At 42.3% G+C, this 13,825-nt stretch overlaps 1 protein-coding gene across 6 annotated transcripts in view; it reads right to left on the bottom strand.

Annotated features, from left to right (window-relative positions):
* Window positions 1-13,825, bottom strand: part of ppfia2 (PTPRF interacting protein alpha 2) — a 153,097-nt gene that overhangs the window by 43,971 nt on the left and 95,301 nt on the right. For all 6 annotated transcript variants that reach the window (XM_023413105.2, XM_087175824.1, XM_023413111.2 and 3 more), the window contains exon 3: window positions 849-950. In XM_023413105.2, the coding sequence (XP_023268873.1) occupies window positions 849-950 (102 nt within the window). The remainder of the gene's footprint in view (window positions 1-848; window positions 951-13,825) is intronic.

Raw genomic sequence — 13,825 nt, 5'->3', positions numbered from 1 at the left:
GTGAGAGAGTGAAAATGACTTTTTGACGGTTCCCCGTTTCTTGCGCCTCCTCTCTCTCTTTTAAGTCACTGTTGTGCTAAAATCTTCTCCCTCCACCCAGAGACTGATAGTGCGAGACTGTAAATACACACTTCATCAGCACTGGGCTCGGAGAACAGAGCCTTATCTGTCAACAGCAGAGTGTGCTTACTGCTTCAAAAGAAGGAAATATTTTTCATTGAAGATACAGGACTTCAGCCCCACAAAATTGAGCTGATCCGCTAATGTCTTTAGTTGTTTTATTTATTTTTTTGTTGCTTTTTTTTTTTTTTTTGCAAAAATACTTTGAACCGGACACTGCAGGGCTTCAGTGCCATTTGGACTCAGTTTTTACTGTTGAGCAGCCATCCATGTGAAGTAGGTGGAAAAATGCTCAGGCAGAATGTGGGGAGCTAATGAGGTATGTCTGGGCATTGGGAACAGACAGTGTGCATGGTTGCTTCAGTGCTTCCACAGCCCTTAAAACCGTACCCACCAGATAGCTTAAGCTTCCTCGGGATGCTTTCTATCGCAGTCTGCAGCACGCTTTTTTTTTTTCTTTTCTCTTTTTTGCAGCTGACATGTAAATTTGTGGGCAAGTTGTGAGACTTGTGGAATGCTTCTGGAGGTAATTATCACAACAACAGTTGCAATCGTCTTTCAATGCCCAGAGCCTTGAAGAATCACCATGTTTAACGCAAACAATACCAAATTAACCATTTTAGATGAGATTAATTGGTGGCAGGGTAAAACATAAATGTCTCACGATGTGTATGTGTGTGTGTGTGTGTGTGTGTGTGTGTGTGTGTGTGTGTGGAAGCTGCCCTCACCCTGGTGTTGTTCCTCTCGGCTTTGAGCTCTGAGATCTCCTCCTCCTTCTCCAGCAGCTGCTCTCTGCAGGCGTTCAGCTCCTTGGTCAACGCAGCAAACTCCTGCACAACAACAACAATGAGGAAAAAGGGATAGAGACGGGTCATCATCACGTTCAGCATCACACAATACTCTGCAACAGCCGTCCACTGCTTAAGGTAAGGTGATGCAATGCAACATGAAGCGGCAGCAGGGCTTGTTGGATGTTTGCTGGCTGTGAGCAACGGACAATGAAAATAAAACAAAGCACAAACTGAAATCACGAAGAGCAACTTCTCCTACCATTTACTGATGCCACTGGTAACACATGAAGACTCATATGATAACATTACAACCTCAACTGTCCACCAAGCAGTTTGTAAGGGCAGGAAATCTGATAACTATATATGTGGTGATATCAAATTTATTACATAAACAAACATTAAAAGCCCTTAGATTTGGGATTTATTATTATTATCATACAATTTCTTGCTATGTATTGTCTGCCACTTATGCCAATATCAACACATTAGCCAATACATCAGACCAGCTGTTTACCGCACTAGCTCCAGTTAATACCCCTTGCCTTATTCTTGTTAACACCATAAATGTAGACATGATGTATGTGCAGTATTTACACCATTTGCTGCATATAAAAATATCTCCCATGTACATATTTTCAACTTCTAAATCAATACTTCAATGAAACATGACACATTATCTCTTCTATACCCAAATATAAGTTAGGTGAAATAGCAAAGCTGCTAAAGAACAAACAAAAAGAGAGAACCGTTAAGGGAAGCAGTGGGTTAAAACGATACAATAGTTTTAAGTTGGCATTAAAATCTATTTAAGCTTAACTACGTTCTTCTACCACAGTCTACAAACTGTCAAACTGACAGAGGAAAGAAGCAGGATATCCCTACAAACAAACAATAAACCAAAAGCTATGTGTTTATTTTGAATTGCTATGGGAAAAAATAAATAAATAAAAAAGGTTACAATCACTAGCAATGACCCTGAAAATATTGCAATCTGTTAGTGACAGACACAGATGAAATAGGTGTTTTTTTCGTCTGGGAAACACTACAACTCTGCAACTGCTCTACAGCAGATGCTGTTATTGAGTTAAATGTCTGCAATAAAGGTATTCTATGAAAAAGTGGTCAGCCATGCCATTACATCTGGGAACAAAGGCTCAATCCATCGCACAATAAGGGGGTAAAGGACTGAGTGGTATAATGGTAATCTGTGGATGAAAGAGGATCTGCTCTATACAGCGGTGCCGGCACACAGCCAGGTGCAGTGGATTTACACCTACAGCACTAAAGCGACAGCACAAGGGAGGACAGAGAAGACCAGGGGTTTGTGTCGTCTGTGTGGTAGTAGTACTACAAACTGAGCACTATGAACAACAGCTGAGTACGACAGACTGCGTGGCTGCTGTGTGTGACGGAGCAGCAGGTGTCGAGGCAGGTTGCACTTTTAGTCGTACAAATATTTTGCAGAGACGGCAATAAGCTCACAAGCTGAGTTAAGGTGCCCTTTGTAGGAGGAAAATGAGGAAGAGGAAGTGAAGAAGAAAAAGGAGAGATGAAGAAACGTAAGTTGCCCTTTCAAAATATGGGCTCCACCAAATGGCATATGATTCAAGGGATTCAATTAAGTTTTTGAACTAACATTCAAAATAACTAACAATGATGCACAATAGAGGTCAGATAGAGCACATATACTACAAATGTATGGTGGCCCAGATGGGTCAACAAAATGCAGAGGCCACAACACAAATGCAAAAGCCAAAACACGAATACAAATACAAAAGCCACAACACGAATATAAAAGCCACAACATGAATGCAAAAGCCACAACACAAATACAAATACAACAGCCACAACACAAATATAAAAGCCACAACATGAATGCAAAAGCCACAACACGGATATAAAAGCCACAACATGAATGCAAAAGCCACAACACGAATATAAAAGCCACAACACGAACGCAAAAGCCACAACACAAATACAAATACAACAGCCACAACACAAATATAAAAGCCACAACATGAATGCAAAAGCCACAACACGAATATAAAAGCCACAACACAAATACAAATACAAAAGCCACAAAGTGAATACAAAAGCCACAATACAAATAAAAAAGCCACAACACAAATATAAAAGCCACAACATGAATGCAAAAGCCACAACACGAATATAAAAGCCACAACACAAATACAAATACAAAAGCCACAAAGTGAATACAAAATCCACGAGAGTAATGCAAAAGCCACAACACAAGTACAAAAGCCACAACACAAATACAAAAGCCACAACATGAATTGAGCCACAATGGAAGTTGTGCAGTGTCATTTTTGCATTTGTGTAGTGGCTTCTGCATTGTGTTGACCTGTCTGGGCCACCATACTGGGATGTTGAACCGAGAACAAAGGGGCCTGTCGGAGAGTAAAACAGGAAGCAAAAGGAAGGCAAACTTTTGGCTAACATGAGAACTAAGTCTGAAAACAGCGTGCCACTGCAGCGCCCTCCTCTCCGTCTGTCTCAGTCCATTTTTCTGCAGATGGATCCTAACAAAAGATTTAAATACGCCTGAACTACATTTATACAGCAATTACAGCCCCGGATCGCCCCTGCTGCTCCTCTCCCACACTCAATCCACGGAAAAAAACAACAACAGTCTAACCAGCAGCACTGTTGTTTCTCTAAACACATTTTCTAATTCACAAACTCACTCTGAGCTATACGTTGATGGAGGAGAGGCAGCCTGTCAAACCTCCTCTGTCCCCGTCGTCCCGCTCTGAACCAAGTCAGATCAGACGTTTATTTGGAGCGGGGTCACGTCAGGGAGGTACAAAAAAAACACACAACTGTCTCAGTCAGTGTGACTCCTGACTGATGGGAGGGGGTTGTGTTGCGTTTCTAATTTAGAACTGGTTGATGTGACACGGTGTTTGATTTCAGAATAAAAGACAGGGAGGAAATGTGTGTGTGTTTACTGCAGGAGTTCATACAACACATATAAGACACTGCTTCTCAACAGCACTGTGTTCAGTTTATTGATTTTGATTGATTTTTGTAATTACTCAAGTAGCTGAATGTCACAACAGTTAATCATCATTTAATTTGTTAAAGCAAAAAGAAAAAGAAAAGTCAAACGTCTGCTTGTCTTGTCTTTCCTGTGTTTATACATTGTATAGTAACCAAACTTAAATCAAAATATTTTTTTCTTTAATGAAAAACTTATGACTAACCACTAGTAGCATCCCTATCATTATTACTTAATTTATACAGTACTGTAACAACATTACGATGTGCTTAAGATAAAAATAATAAATCAATTTCCAGAAGCTGTCAGATAAATCTAACAAGTCTATTGTCATTCAGAGTCTGTGCTCCATCTGCCCTTCAGGAGACAAGGACAATAACTCGGGGTTGCAGACAAACTCCAGGGAGTGTGGCAATATTGTGTCTCGTAGCTACAGCGGCGCAACAAATCCTTATAGACCTTATAGAGCGACAAATCCTCAGCACAAAGACGCCATGAAAATCCTCAAATCACTTCTGACTATTGCTCTGTACTGGGAGCGAAGCCTTTTTCGAAAAAGTCAAGTGGATTTAGCTCTGTGATAAGAAGAAAAAAGGTCTTAGATTTTAGGTCTGTGGTCACAACATGCGGCAGGGGAACATTGGCCTCTCGGTCCAGGCGGGGTGAGTGGTGTGGAGGCACAGAGCTGTCTCAGGTCTACGCTGGACCTGAACTGTGATGAGCTAATCAATCCACAGTGTTCAGGATCAGAGCGTCTGGGATGTTGCAGCATCTTAAAAATTGCTGCAGGCGGCTGTAGCAACTCTGCACCTGGGAGTGAGGTGAGGTGTGAATGCAGTTTCAGAGATACGGTGTGGAAAGCCCAGACAGTCATGTCGGTCTAAAGGCTTCTGGCCTGTTACTTTGAGATCATAATGAAATCATTACGTCTGTGTCCTCATGACCATGACTTAATTATCTCGTAATGAATTAATATTTTGTGGTTCTCCTCCTTTATTAGATCCACATGTACAATCTGATTCGATCTAATACAACAGCCAGGCAACCACAGTCATCTTTCTGCAAGCTGATGAAACAAAAAACTTGATAACATTACTCTGAGATTAATTCTATGTATAAGTACCTCACGCAACCCCAAGTCAAATCACCTGAACTGTCACTTTAAGTAGGAAAGATTTGTTTGAATGAAAACACTTCCACTGATTTCTAATCAAAGATAACATGATGTCTGTATGAAGTGAGAGCACAACTTTCATGATGATTATAATGTATAAACACTAGGGCGGAAGGAACTTCAACCTGCTATTATCCTGCTTATATCTACACAAACTCTAAACTCTAATTCACACCCATTTACATAAGTCAAGAAGCGCAGCGTCAAACGGTCAGGACAAATGACTCCGTTATATGTGAGGGCCTGCTGAGGTAATGACTAGATTATCTACAGAGGAGGATCAGGTCAGCTGTTAGGGCCCAGCTGTTACCATAGCAACAGGAGATGGGGGGGGGTGTGTTGGTGTTATCTCTATAGACATCCACAGTACAACAGGAGAAAGACTGTTTGTGAGACTATAGCTTCAATTTATTTAAATGATTTCCACCGAAGGATAATGTGAACAGATTACTAAATTTATATTCTTATTACACTGCTATGTTCACAATATAATTATATCTTGTATCCTCTTACAATTTTGCTTGTTAAATGATCTCGGAAATGATCTGTAAATGAAGCTCTCCTGTCGTTACATAACGGAACGCACAACGTCTTCGCTTCACTGCGTTTTCCAAACTTGTAAATGTGTGTAAAGTAAAAAAAAAAAAAAAAAAGCTTAAAGCTGATAAATCTCCCTCCCAGTGTTATGGAGATAATCACAGTCACCTCCTCTAAAGAAAAAAGCCCTTTTGCAAATTGCAGCATTTGCTTTAATGCTTGTGAGACCCAACAATCCCCTGCTCGCTATGTCCCCCGCCCCGACAGCGCTGGTAAGCTTAAACTTCCTCTGCAGCAGCCGACGGTACACACTCTCTTTCTCTCTCTCTCTCTCTCTCTCTCTCTCTCTCTCTCTGGAGCTGTTCTTTAAAGCAGCCGTCTCGGGGGCGATTGTTTCTCTTAGAGCGGAGTTAAAGAAAAGGCTATGACCCCAGGGGCGAGCAGCCTGCCTCCTCCTAAAGGCCACGCTGTCAGGACCTTGAGAGATTATGGGCTCCACTGAAACAACATTTCACGTACTGTGGCGGCTTCCAGAACATCTTCTAAATTTCTGCTCCGAACTATATTAGAATTATTAGACTGTGTGATTTATAACCAAAGTGGATGCTGGTATTTGTGGAGTGTTAGCTCACTTTATAACCGCTGTCCTCACACTAAACACAGCATGCTGACACCCATTTTAATTAACTTCTCCTTGTTCTGTCGGCTAGTCTGAGCCAAGTGTGGTACACACAAATACACACATGCACACACAGGCTAGCAATCATAAGGACATGCACAGACAGGCACCAAACAAGACAAGATAAATCTTTAAGAAGTAAGAAGCTAATGGATTCTAACAAACTATTGCTAATAAATATTCATAGAAAAAAAAAAAAGACAGCAATTTCTATATTAAAGGTCCATATTTTACACTTTTCTGGTGTTTTATTTTGAAGTTTTGAAAACCATAAGAAGATATATTTGTGGTTTTAAGAACCAAAAACCATCTCAATGTCATTTTACATCTCCTCTCTCAGGCTTCCCTCTCTCTCTAACAACAACAGGTCTCTGGGTCAGAAGAGAGGCCTGTCTCTGAGCCTCTCTTCTGATTGGCTGACAGTTTTCTGAGTGATAGTTCACAGTATTAATATAGAACGTTTATAATAAAAAAACAGACATGGAAAACTCACTTTACACAATATGAGCCCTTTAAACAACTAAGTCGACAATTTAGGGAAATATTTTTACTTTCTTTCCAAAGTTAGATGAGCTAATCAATGCCATTCTAATATTTATGTGTTAAGTATTAGCTTAGCCTGGCCTGAAACAGCTAGCTGTCTACCTAACAAAAACAATATGGAGGTGTAACATATGCTCACCCAGAGTTGTTTGCAGTATACCCTAGCCATACTGAATAATGCACAACATTTAAAATGCAGCAAATGTGAGTTAGTTTCCATTCAGTGATATTTATTTTTCTCTGTCTCTAAAGAAAAAACACAACCTGGTGAATTTCTATTCCCAGGAAACCCTGCAACCCGGCGCTGCTCTCATAAATAACCTGAAAATGGCCGAACGCACTGCGGTGGAAACGTGATTGAGAGAGACAGCAGGAGCAAGTCGAGGAGTCCTGGCGTAGAAATAAAAATAAATAATAAAAAAAAGGTGAAGCTGCACATGCTGCGCCTTGCGTGACAGAGCATCTTTAATGCATCAGTTAAGTGGACCTTCACCTCTGCCGTGGATTTTACAAGTCAGGTGTACAGAGAGTGGTGTAGCCTTCAGTGTGTACACAAACACACACACACACACACACACACACACACACACACACACAGTAGACTGCCGGGGCCCTGGGGACACCGGAGAACTCCCTCAGGGGAAAGTGATGAGAGTGATGCTGACGTTCCTCGATGTTGCCAACTGCTGCCCAGCTGTGAGCAGCGCCGGAGTTTCCTAACAAAGTCGGAGCAGCAGTTTATGGTAATTAGGAGGTTTTGATTGCGGAGTCGACCGTTAAATGAATAAAACAAGCACCTATATGTGTAGTGTAAAGCTACAGTACGTCGGGCCGCGGTTCAAGACGTTATTGAAGGCGCAGTCGTTTCATCGGCGGACAGTTCTGATGAAGTGTTACTGCTTTGTTTTATGGTCCGTTCAAACAGCTGGGAAGGATAAAATTCCACTTGGATGAGCTGAGGTTTTGCTCCAAGCCTCTCTCTAGCACCATTTTACCCATGACCTGCTGGACCACTACCCCCCCCCCCCACCACCACTACCACCACCTCCTCCTCCCTCCTTCTTTCCCCCACTTCTCATTACCTGGGCAAACTGCCTAGCACTGCAATATGTCAGGTAGTGTGTGAGTGTGTGTGTGAGTGTGGAGTCTGCCTGGAAGGTGAACTCTAAATGAAATGGTGGACAAAGGCTTCCTCCCTGAGTGGGCCAACTGTCAGCCAAAATTACAGCAGCAGCAGCAGGAGGAGGATTTTTTGGGTTTTTTTTTTTTGTTAAATGGAGCCGTGCTCCTGCAGGAGAGTCAACGCTTCCTGGCTAAAAACAAACCCGGCAGTTGTGCATCGCTATCAGCAGAGAGGCAGAGAAGTGGTGGTGTGATGATTGACAGGATGCTGACTCACTGAGTTAAACATAGAGAGCAGATTGAAAAGGAAAAACAAAAATCCCCCAAAAAAACTGCCACCCATGTGATGATGCAACTTCCATCTCCTGCAGCCAAACCCCAGGAATCTGAACAGGAAGTGTTTATCTGAAACCAACAACAACAAATTCTCAAAAGCCTAAAATTAGATCGAAAAAGGAGCAAAAAAGAGTTTAGAGTGCAACTCTTAGAGTCTGTTCCAAAGAATAAATTAGACTAATTCTGACAACTTTCGCAGCGAGACGCTCTCAAACCGCAGAAGGAGCTCTTTGTGAACGCATCGTGACTCTAATTTGGTTGCACCAATAAAAAAAAAAAGAAAAAAAGGGAAAGTACCAGATAATGAGCAATGAGCACAAACATAGGTCTTATTGTGATATCCGTGCTTTCTCAATCATTACAAAGAGCTGAGTCTCAGAAAGCTCCACTGTAGATCTTTAATATTTGATTAACAGTGTTATATTTACAGTGGGAGAGCAAAGGGAGGACAGGACAGAGGGAGCTGATGAATAAATGATGAGGCAAGCCGGCTGTTGTCAATATGAACGCTGCGTTTCCCGCAGTCAACAAATGTCTGCACATGCTGGAGAGTGGCGCTGGACTAAAGCTGATTAATATCACATTCAAACATTCAGCTCAGATAAATAAAATAAAAAACACACACAGCTGTGCAACAAGGCTTGCAGGGTTGGGGCAAATCAGGCAATATAAATATCAACGTCTTATTACTTACATTTCTTTTCTTTTTTTACATGTATCTCTTACTCCCCTCCCCCCTGCACTTTTACTGAAAATCTCATTTCTCTTTTATTTTGTTGAGTTGCTTAAACCTCCCTCTGATCGACACATACCATATCTGCTTCTATTGTATTTTACTATCTACACACCTTTTATTTCACAGTGCATGTACTGTATAGATCTTACATTCTGTGCACATATATCAACTACCAATCAACTAACAATTTTACAAGGTATAGTTATTTTTATAAAGTTAAGGGATCTCTATTAAATCAATGGCACAACAGCAGCAGTCCACCCAGGACCAGTGCCAGCTGGATTCTTGGCCTACATTGTGCTGATAAAGAAGGATCTGACACAGACACTCTAGATCGGACACTGAGGAGCCACAGAGACCTTGAGGAAAAGCCGCCGCACACGACTTTCAGCTCAGCCAGCAGGCTCATTTCCTCCAGCTTTAAATATTCAAGAAGGTTATCCGTGCTGAGGGAGCCCTCCTCCTCCTTCTTCTTCTTCTTCTTCTTCTCCTTCTCCTTCACGGTGATATGCCGGTGAGTTGAAGGTAGACGACAAGTGTTACAACAGCACCCGGGCGCGCTTTTATCAATGAGTGCTCCGCAGGAAACCGCATGGCTTCGCCTTTCATCTGTCAAAACAACACGACGGCCACCCGCCGACTCCACTCACAATCGAACTGCTGCTGTCACACAGTCCAACTGTACCCGCAGAACCTACGCCAGAACCTTAAAGGCATGAATATTCCAGTGTTCGTCAGCTATCTCGTCCTTTGATTCCTTGAAGAGAAAGTGGCAGCTTGTAAAGCCATCACGGCTTCAAAGAGCTGCTCAAACAGAAGAGCATGAAGAAGGAGACTGATTCAGTGCAGATGCAGAGAAGCTATAGGGGCCTGTGGTAAAAAACATCACGCTAGATCGTATTTTTATTACTTTCCCAACACAAGCAACACCTGAGTGGCAATATGCCCGTCTGATTTTACATCTCTTTGTACATGTCCTCTAAAAAATCCACATTAAATGTAATGGCACTTGCCAGAGGACGATCGTTTATGCGTAATGAACCTTGCGGAAATTAATCATTCACAATTAACCATTAACTTAAAATGTGCCAGCCATGAGTAAAAAGGGAAACCACTAAATTCTCTTGGTTGAATAAAGAATTGATTATATTCAGCTTCATTGGAGCTGGACAGTCAAACAGTTTAATAAATGAGCTCCAGAGACAAAAAGGGCGAGACGAACACAGAAAACAATGACTGGTGGCCCTGAATGCACTTTTGTCTGTTGCGCTGTTGTGTCGGGTCAGCGGTGGACTGGTCGCTGCGCTGATGCCTTCAATGGGACCAGAGGAAAACAACAGCAAAAATGAAACACGGCTACTTGTAGATGGGAGAGGATTATTTCAGGTGAAGCACAGCAGACATGTTCAACAGATTAAAAAACAAAAAAGGAAAATGAAAGGTCAGTGAGGATGTTTGTGTGAATAGGCGTGTGTCTGTGAGAGAGGGAGGGCGTGATGGCGTGGAGGGTAGGAGGGGTGTGATTTACAATAACCTTTAGCTGGCGAGGTAAGAGGGGTCGTCTCTGTGCTGAAAAGGCCCCTTGAGGCCAAGTCATAAATCTGAGAATGGAAATTACAGCCTGACAATTTACTGCCCTTCGAGCGCCTAATAACTAATTTTGATCCCTTTGAACTCCCGTACGAGGACCCGCCACACCTCCACGCCTCCCATCACAACATTAGCCACAGCCTTCAACTTCCAACCTCAGAAAGAAGACTCTCTTACAAACGCTTGGCGGTGGATGAATTATGAAAACGATGTCTTGTATTTGCCTCAAAGTTTCTGTATTTACAAGTGTCAACGCAGCTTTAGAGGGGGAGAGTGCAAGGAATCATTTTTAGACAATATCCGGTGACTGACGTAGTAAGTAACCAGTACATATCTAATGTATGAGCTTTAAGGAAATACACATATTTCCTGTCCAGCTATTCCTTTAAGGTTTTTCCTACACTGCCGACCTTGAAGATCATAAATGTTCACAGTCAAGACTAGGTGAAAAATATTGATCTATTTTGACCACGGTTATTTAAGTTTGGTCATTTTCTGCCCTGAAAACTGTTGTTCATCTCTGCCAACCAATTTGTTTCTGCGTCTAAAGCGACTCAAGAGTCAGAAAGAAAAGGATTTATATCAGACTTGTCATATCTCTGTCTTTTGTCTGGGAGTAAATGCGCGCTGTCCCAGAGGTGAGGGAAGACCCGGGGAAGCAGAACATCCCTGTGCTGCCTGACAGGAACAATAATTCCAATACTATGTTTTGGGAAGAAATATATAATGTGTGTACTGTAATAAGTTTCGCTCATCATCATTCATCTCTCCATCAAACCAGCTGGAATGACTGTTCCAGCGTGATCTATTGTGAAAAGCGCAAAGACACGCGCTTCCCTTACACATAAGAGATCCACCTGGACGTGTGTGTGTGTGTGTGTGTGTGTGTGTGTGTGGAGGATTGCTGTCTGAGGAGGAGCAAGGTCAAGGTAAAAGAAGAATGGAGCCTCATCTCAAGATGGATTCTTTTTCTCTTGGCTTTCATCGGGGAAATGAGAGTGAGGCTGTGAAGGAAAGTATCCGATAGACATCCCCTCTCCAGTACATGCGCTCTCCACTTGACACGTCCAGCTCCGGTGAATGGTACAGTGATATATTGATGCCACTGCAATGCATGGCAATGCTGTGCCCATATTCAAAAGGTCAAGGGGGGGGGAGTGTTTTATTACCCAATGAGAATGCCTGGTCCCCTAGTTTTTCACATCTAATGTTTTGTCACACTCTTCTCATTTGTTGGGCATCCAGGCAGCAACAAAGCTGCATATCGCAGAGAAACACCCAAACAAGCATGGCCGGAAATGTCAGACCATCCATCATCTATTACCCACGGAGAGCAGCACGCCCCAGATGGGACAAATAGCCTTCAGTATGTTCGGTGTGTTTAAAGGTTTTTCAGCACCCGGCAAATATCTGTATAAAGAGGAAAATGTGATACAGTAATCATATGCATCAGTACTGTCAAGCAACGTGTAGATATGTATGTATCGCACGACAACGACAAAGAGGAATCTATTATGGATTTTGTCTCTTTTCACTCCAGTTATATTTCTTATTTCCATTTGGAGATAAGAAGTTTTTGGCTCTACAGTTCCTTCCATTCTCTGGGTTACCCAAACAGGAAGTGTAAAAAGGAAATATTTTAAAGAAAATTCTGTGGTAATACATTCATGCATCTGAGAAGCTGAAATCCAGCTAGTGGTTGGCATTGTTGCTTAATCAATGACCTCAATGATTACCTGATTATCAAAAGTGTGGTCAATTAATTCTCCGTCAATAAAGCTTGACAATAAGTTGAGTAATTCGTCCACCACTAGTTTCTTCACATTCATTCAGAGGCTTTAGGTGCAGGGCCAGAAGTGTGATGGGGGGTTCACTGAGGCACAGCCGTGTTCTGCAGCTGCCAAGCGCCTGAAACCAGATGAATCCACTTGAAAGAAAACGCATTGTTTTCTGCACTGCAGTAGATGAATGAGCGCTGCAGAGATGAAAGTCACAGAACACGGGCCTCAGTGTAGTATTATAAATCAAAGTCCGGTTGCCAGATAAACATGGCAATTTTAGTTAAGGCTGATAACCAACCGCGCCACAGAGCAGTTCGGTACGGGCGAGGTGCCACGTTTGGAAAATTCATCAGACAAGTGGTGGGATTTGCAAAGATTAATGTAGGGAGAGAGGGTGGGCTTTGGAGCATTGATGATTCAATCCCTGTCCATGCAGATAACATCCAGCCACGGCCATAATAAACAAAGCACCCTCTGTGCATCAAAGGAGAACACCGTCTAATGTTCAGATCAGAGGAAGATTGGCTGGAACAGGAAAAATCCAAAAGCTTCATCACAGGAATCTTAACAACAGGACAAAGCAGAGCACCGAAAAGAAAGTTTGAAGGATGCTCGTGGAGGGAATATGACAGAAAACTACCGGCATACAGAAGCTGCGACGCTACAAAGATCTTCTAGTTAATACGCTGCACACTCGCAACAGGAAATAAGTGATTCGCACTCTCGACATTTCCCTCTCTTCTCCTGCTTTCGGCAGCCTCTGCATGTTTCGTCTACAGTGGAGACTGAAAAGTGATCTCTAATCCTCCGGGAGTTCTGACCCCGACGACCTGAACCTCGCCTTCATTTATTGCAGCCGCCTTGAAAGGAAAGCACCATGAAAACCCTGAAGGTTAAATAGAAAAACCCTTATATAGATAAAGTACAACATATAGTGTAAAGGTGTGCTGCGCGAGAGGAAGATAAGATTGAAAGAAACTTTTAACTGCCTCTGTGTCTCCAAAGCTCTCGAGAGGTTAAGACTCATCCATTAACAGTTACTACTGACGACACCGGTGAGAACAAATCCTCGTCTGATCGCACCTCAAACCTTCAAAGTGATAAGAATAATCTCTGATACCAGTTAATGGTTGACTGTAAACATTGTGGGCGATGTAGTTTTTAGTGTCTACTCAGTCCTGAACGCAGCATTAAAGCTAAATGGCCTGTAAATATCAAACGGCATGTATTAAAAATCACTTTCTCTGCATTTTAGAGTGAGGGAGGGAGAGACTTCATGGGAGGCATCATAAAGGGTTAAATCTCCTCTTCCTTAGTTACAGCATTGAGTAATGGCCAGAAGTGTTTATGCAGAAACATTATGATGTCACAGTGAAATTGACCTCTGACCATTTGGA

This window comes from Seriola lalandi, unplaced genomic scaffold, assembly GCF_002814215.2.
Source record: "Seriola lalandi dorsalis isolate HSWRI2012SDOR001 ecotype SW California unplaced genomic scaffold, Sedor1 jcf7180002054504, whole genome shotgun sequence".
Taxonomy (NCBI): domain Eukaryota; kingdom Metazoa; phylum Chordata; class Actinopteri; order Carangiformes; family Carangidae; genus Seriola; species Seriola lalandi.
This window is presented reverse-complemented; position numbering and strand designations above follow the sequence as displayed.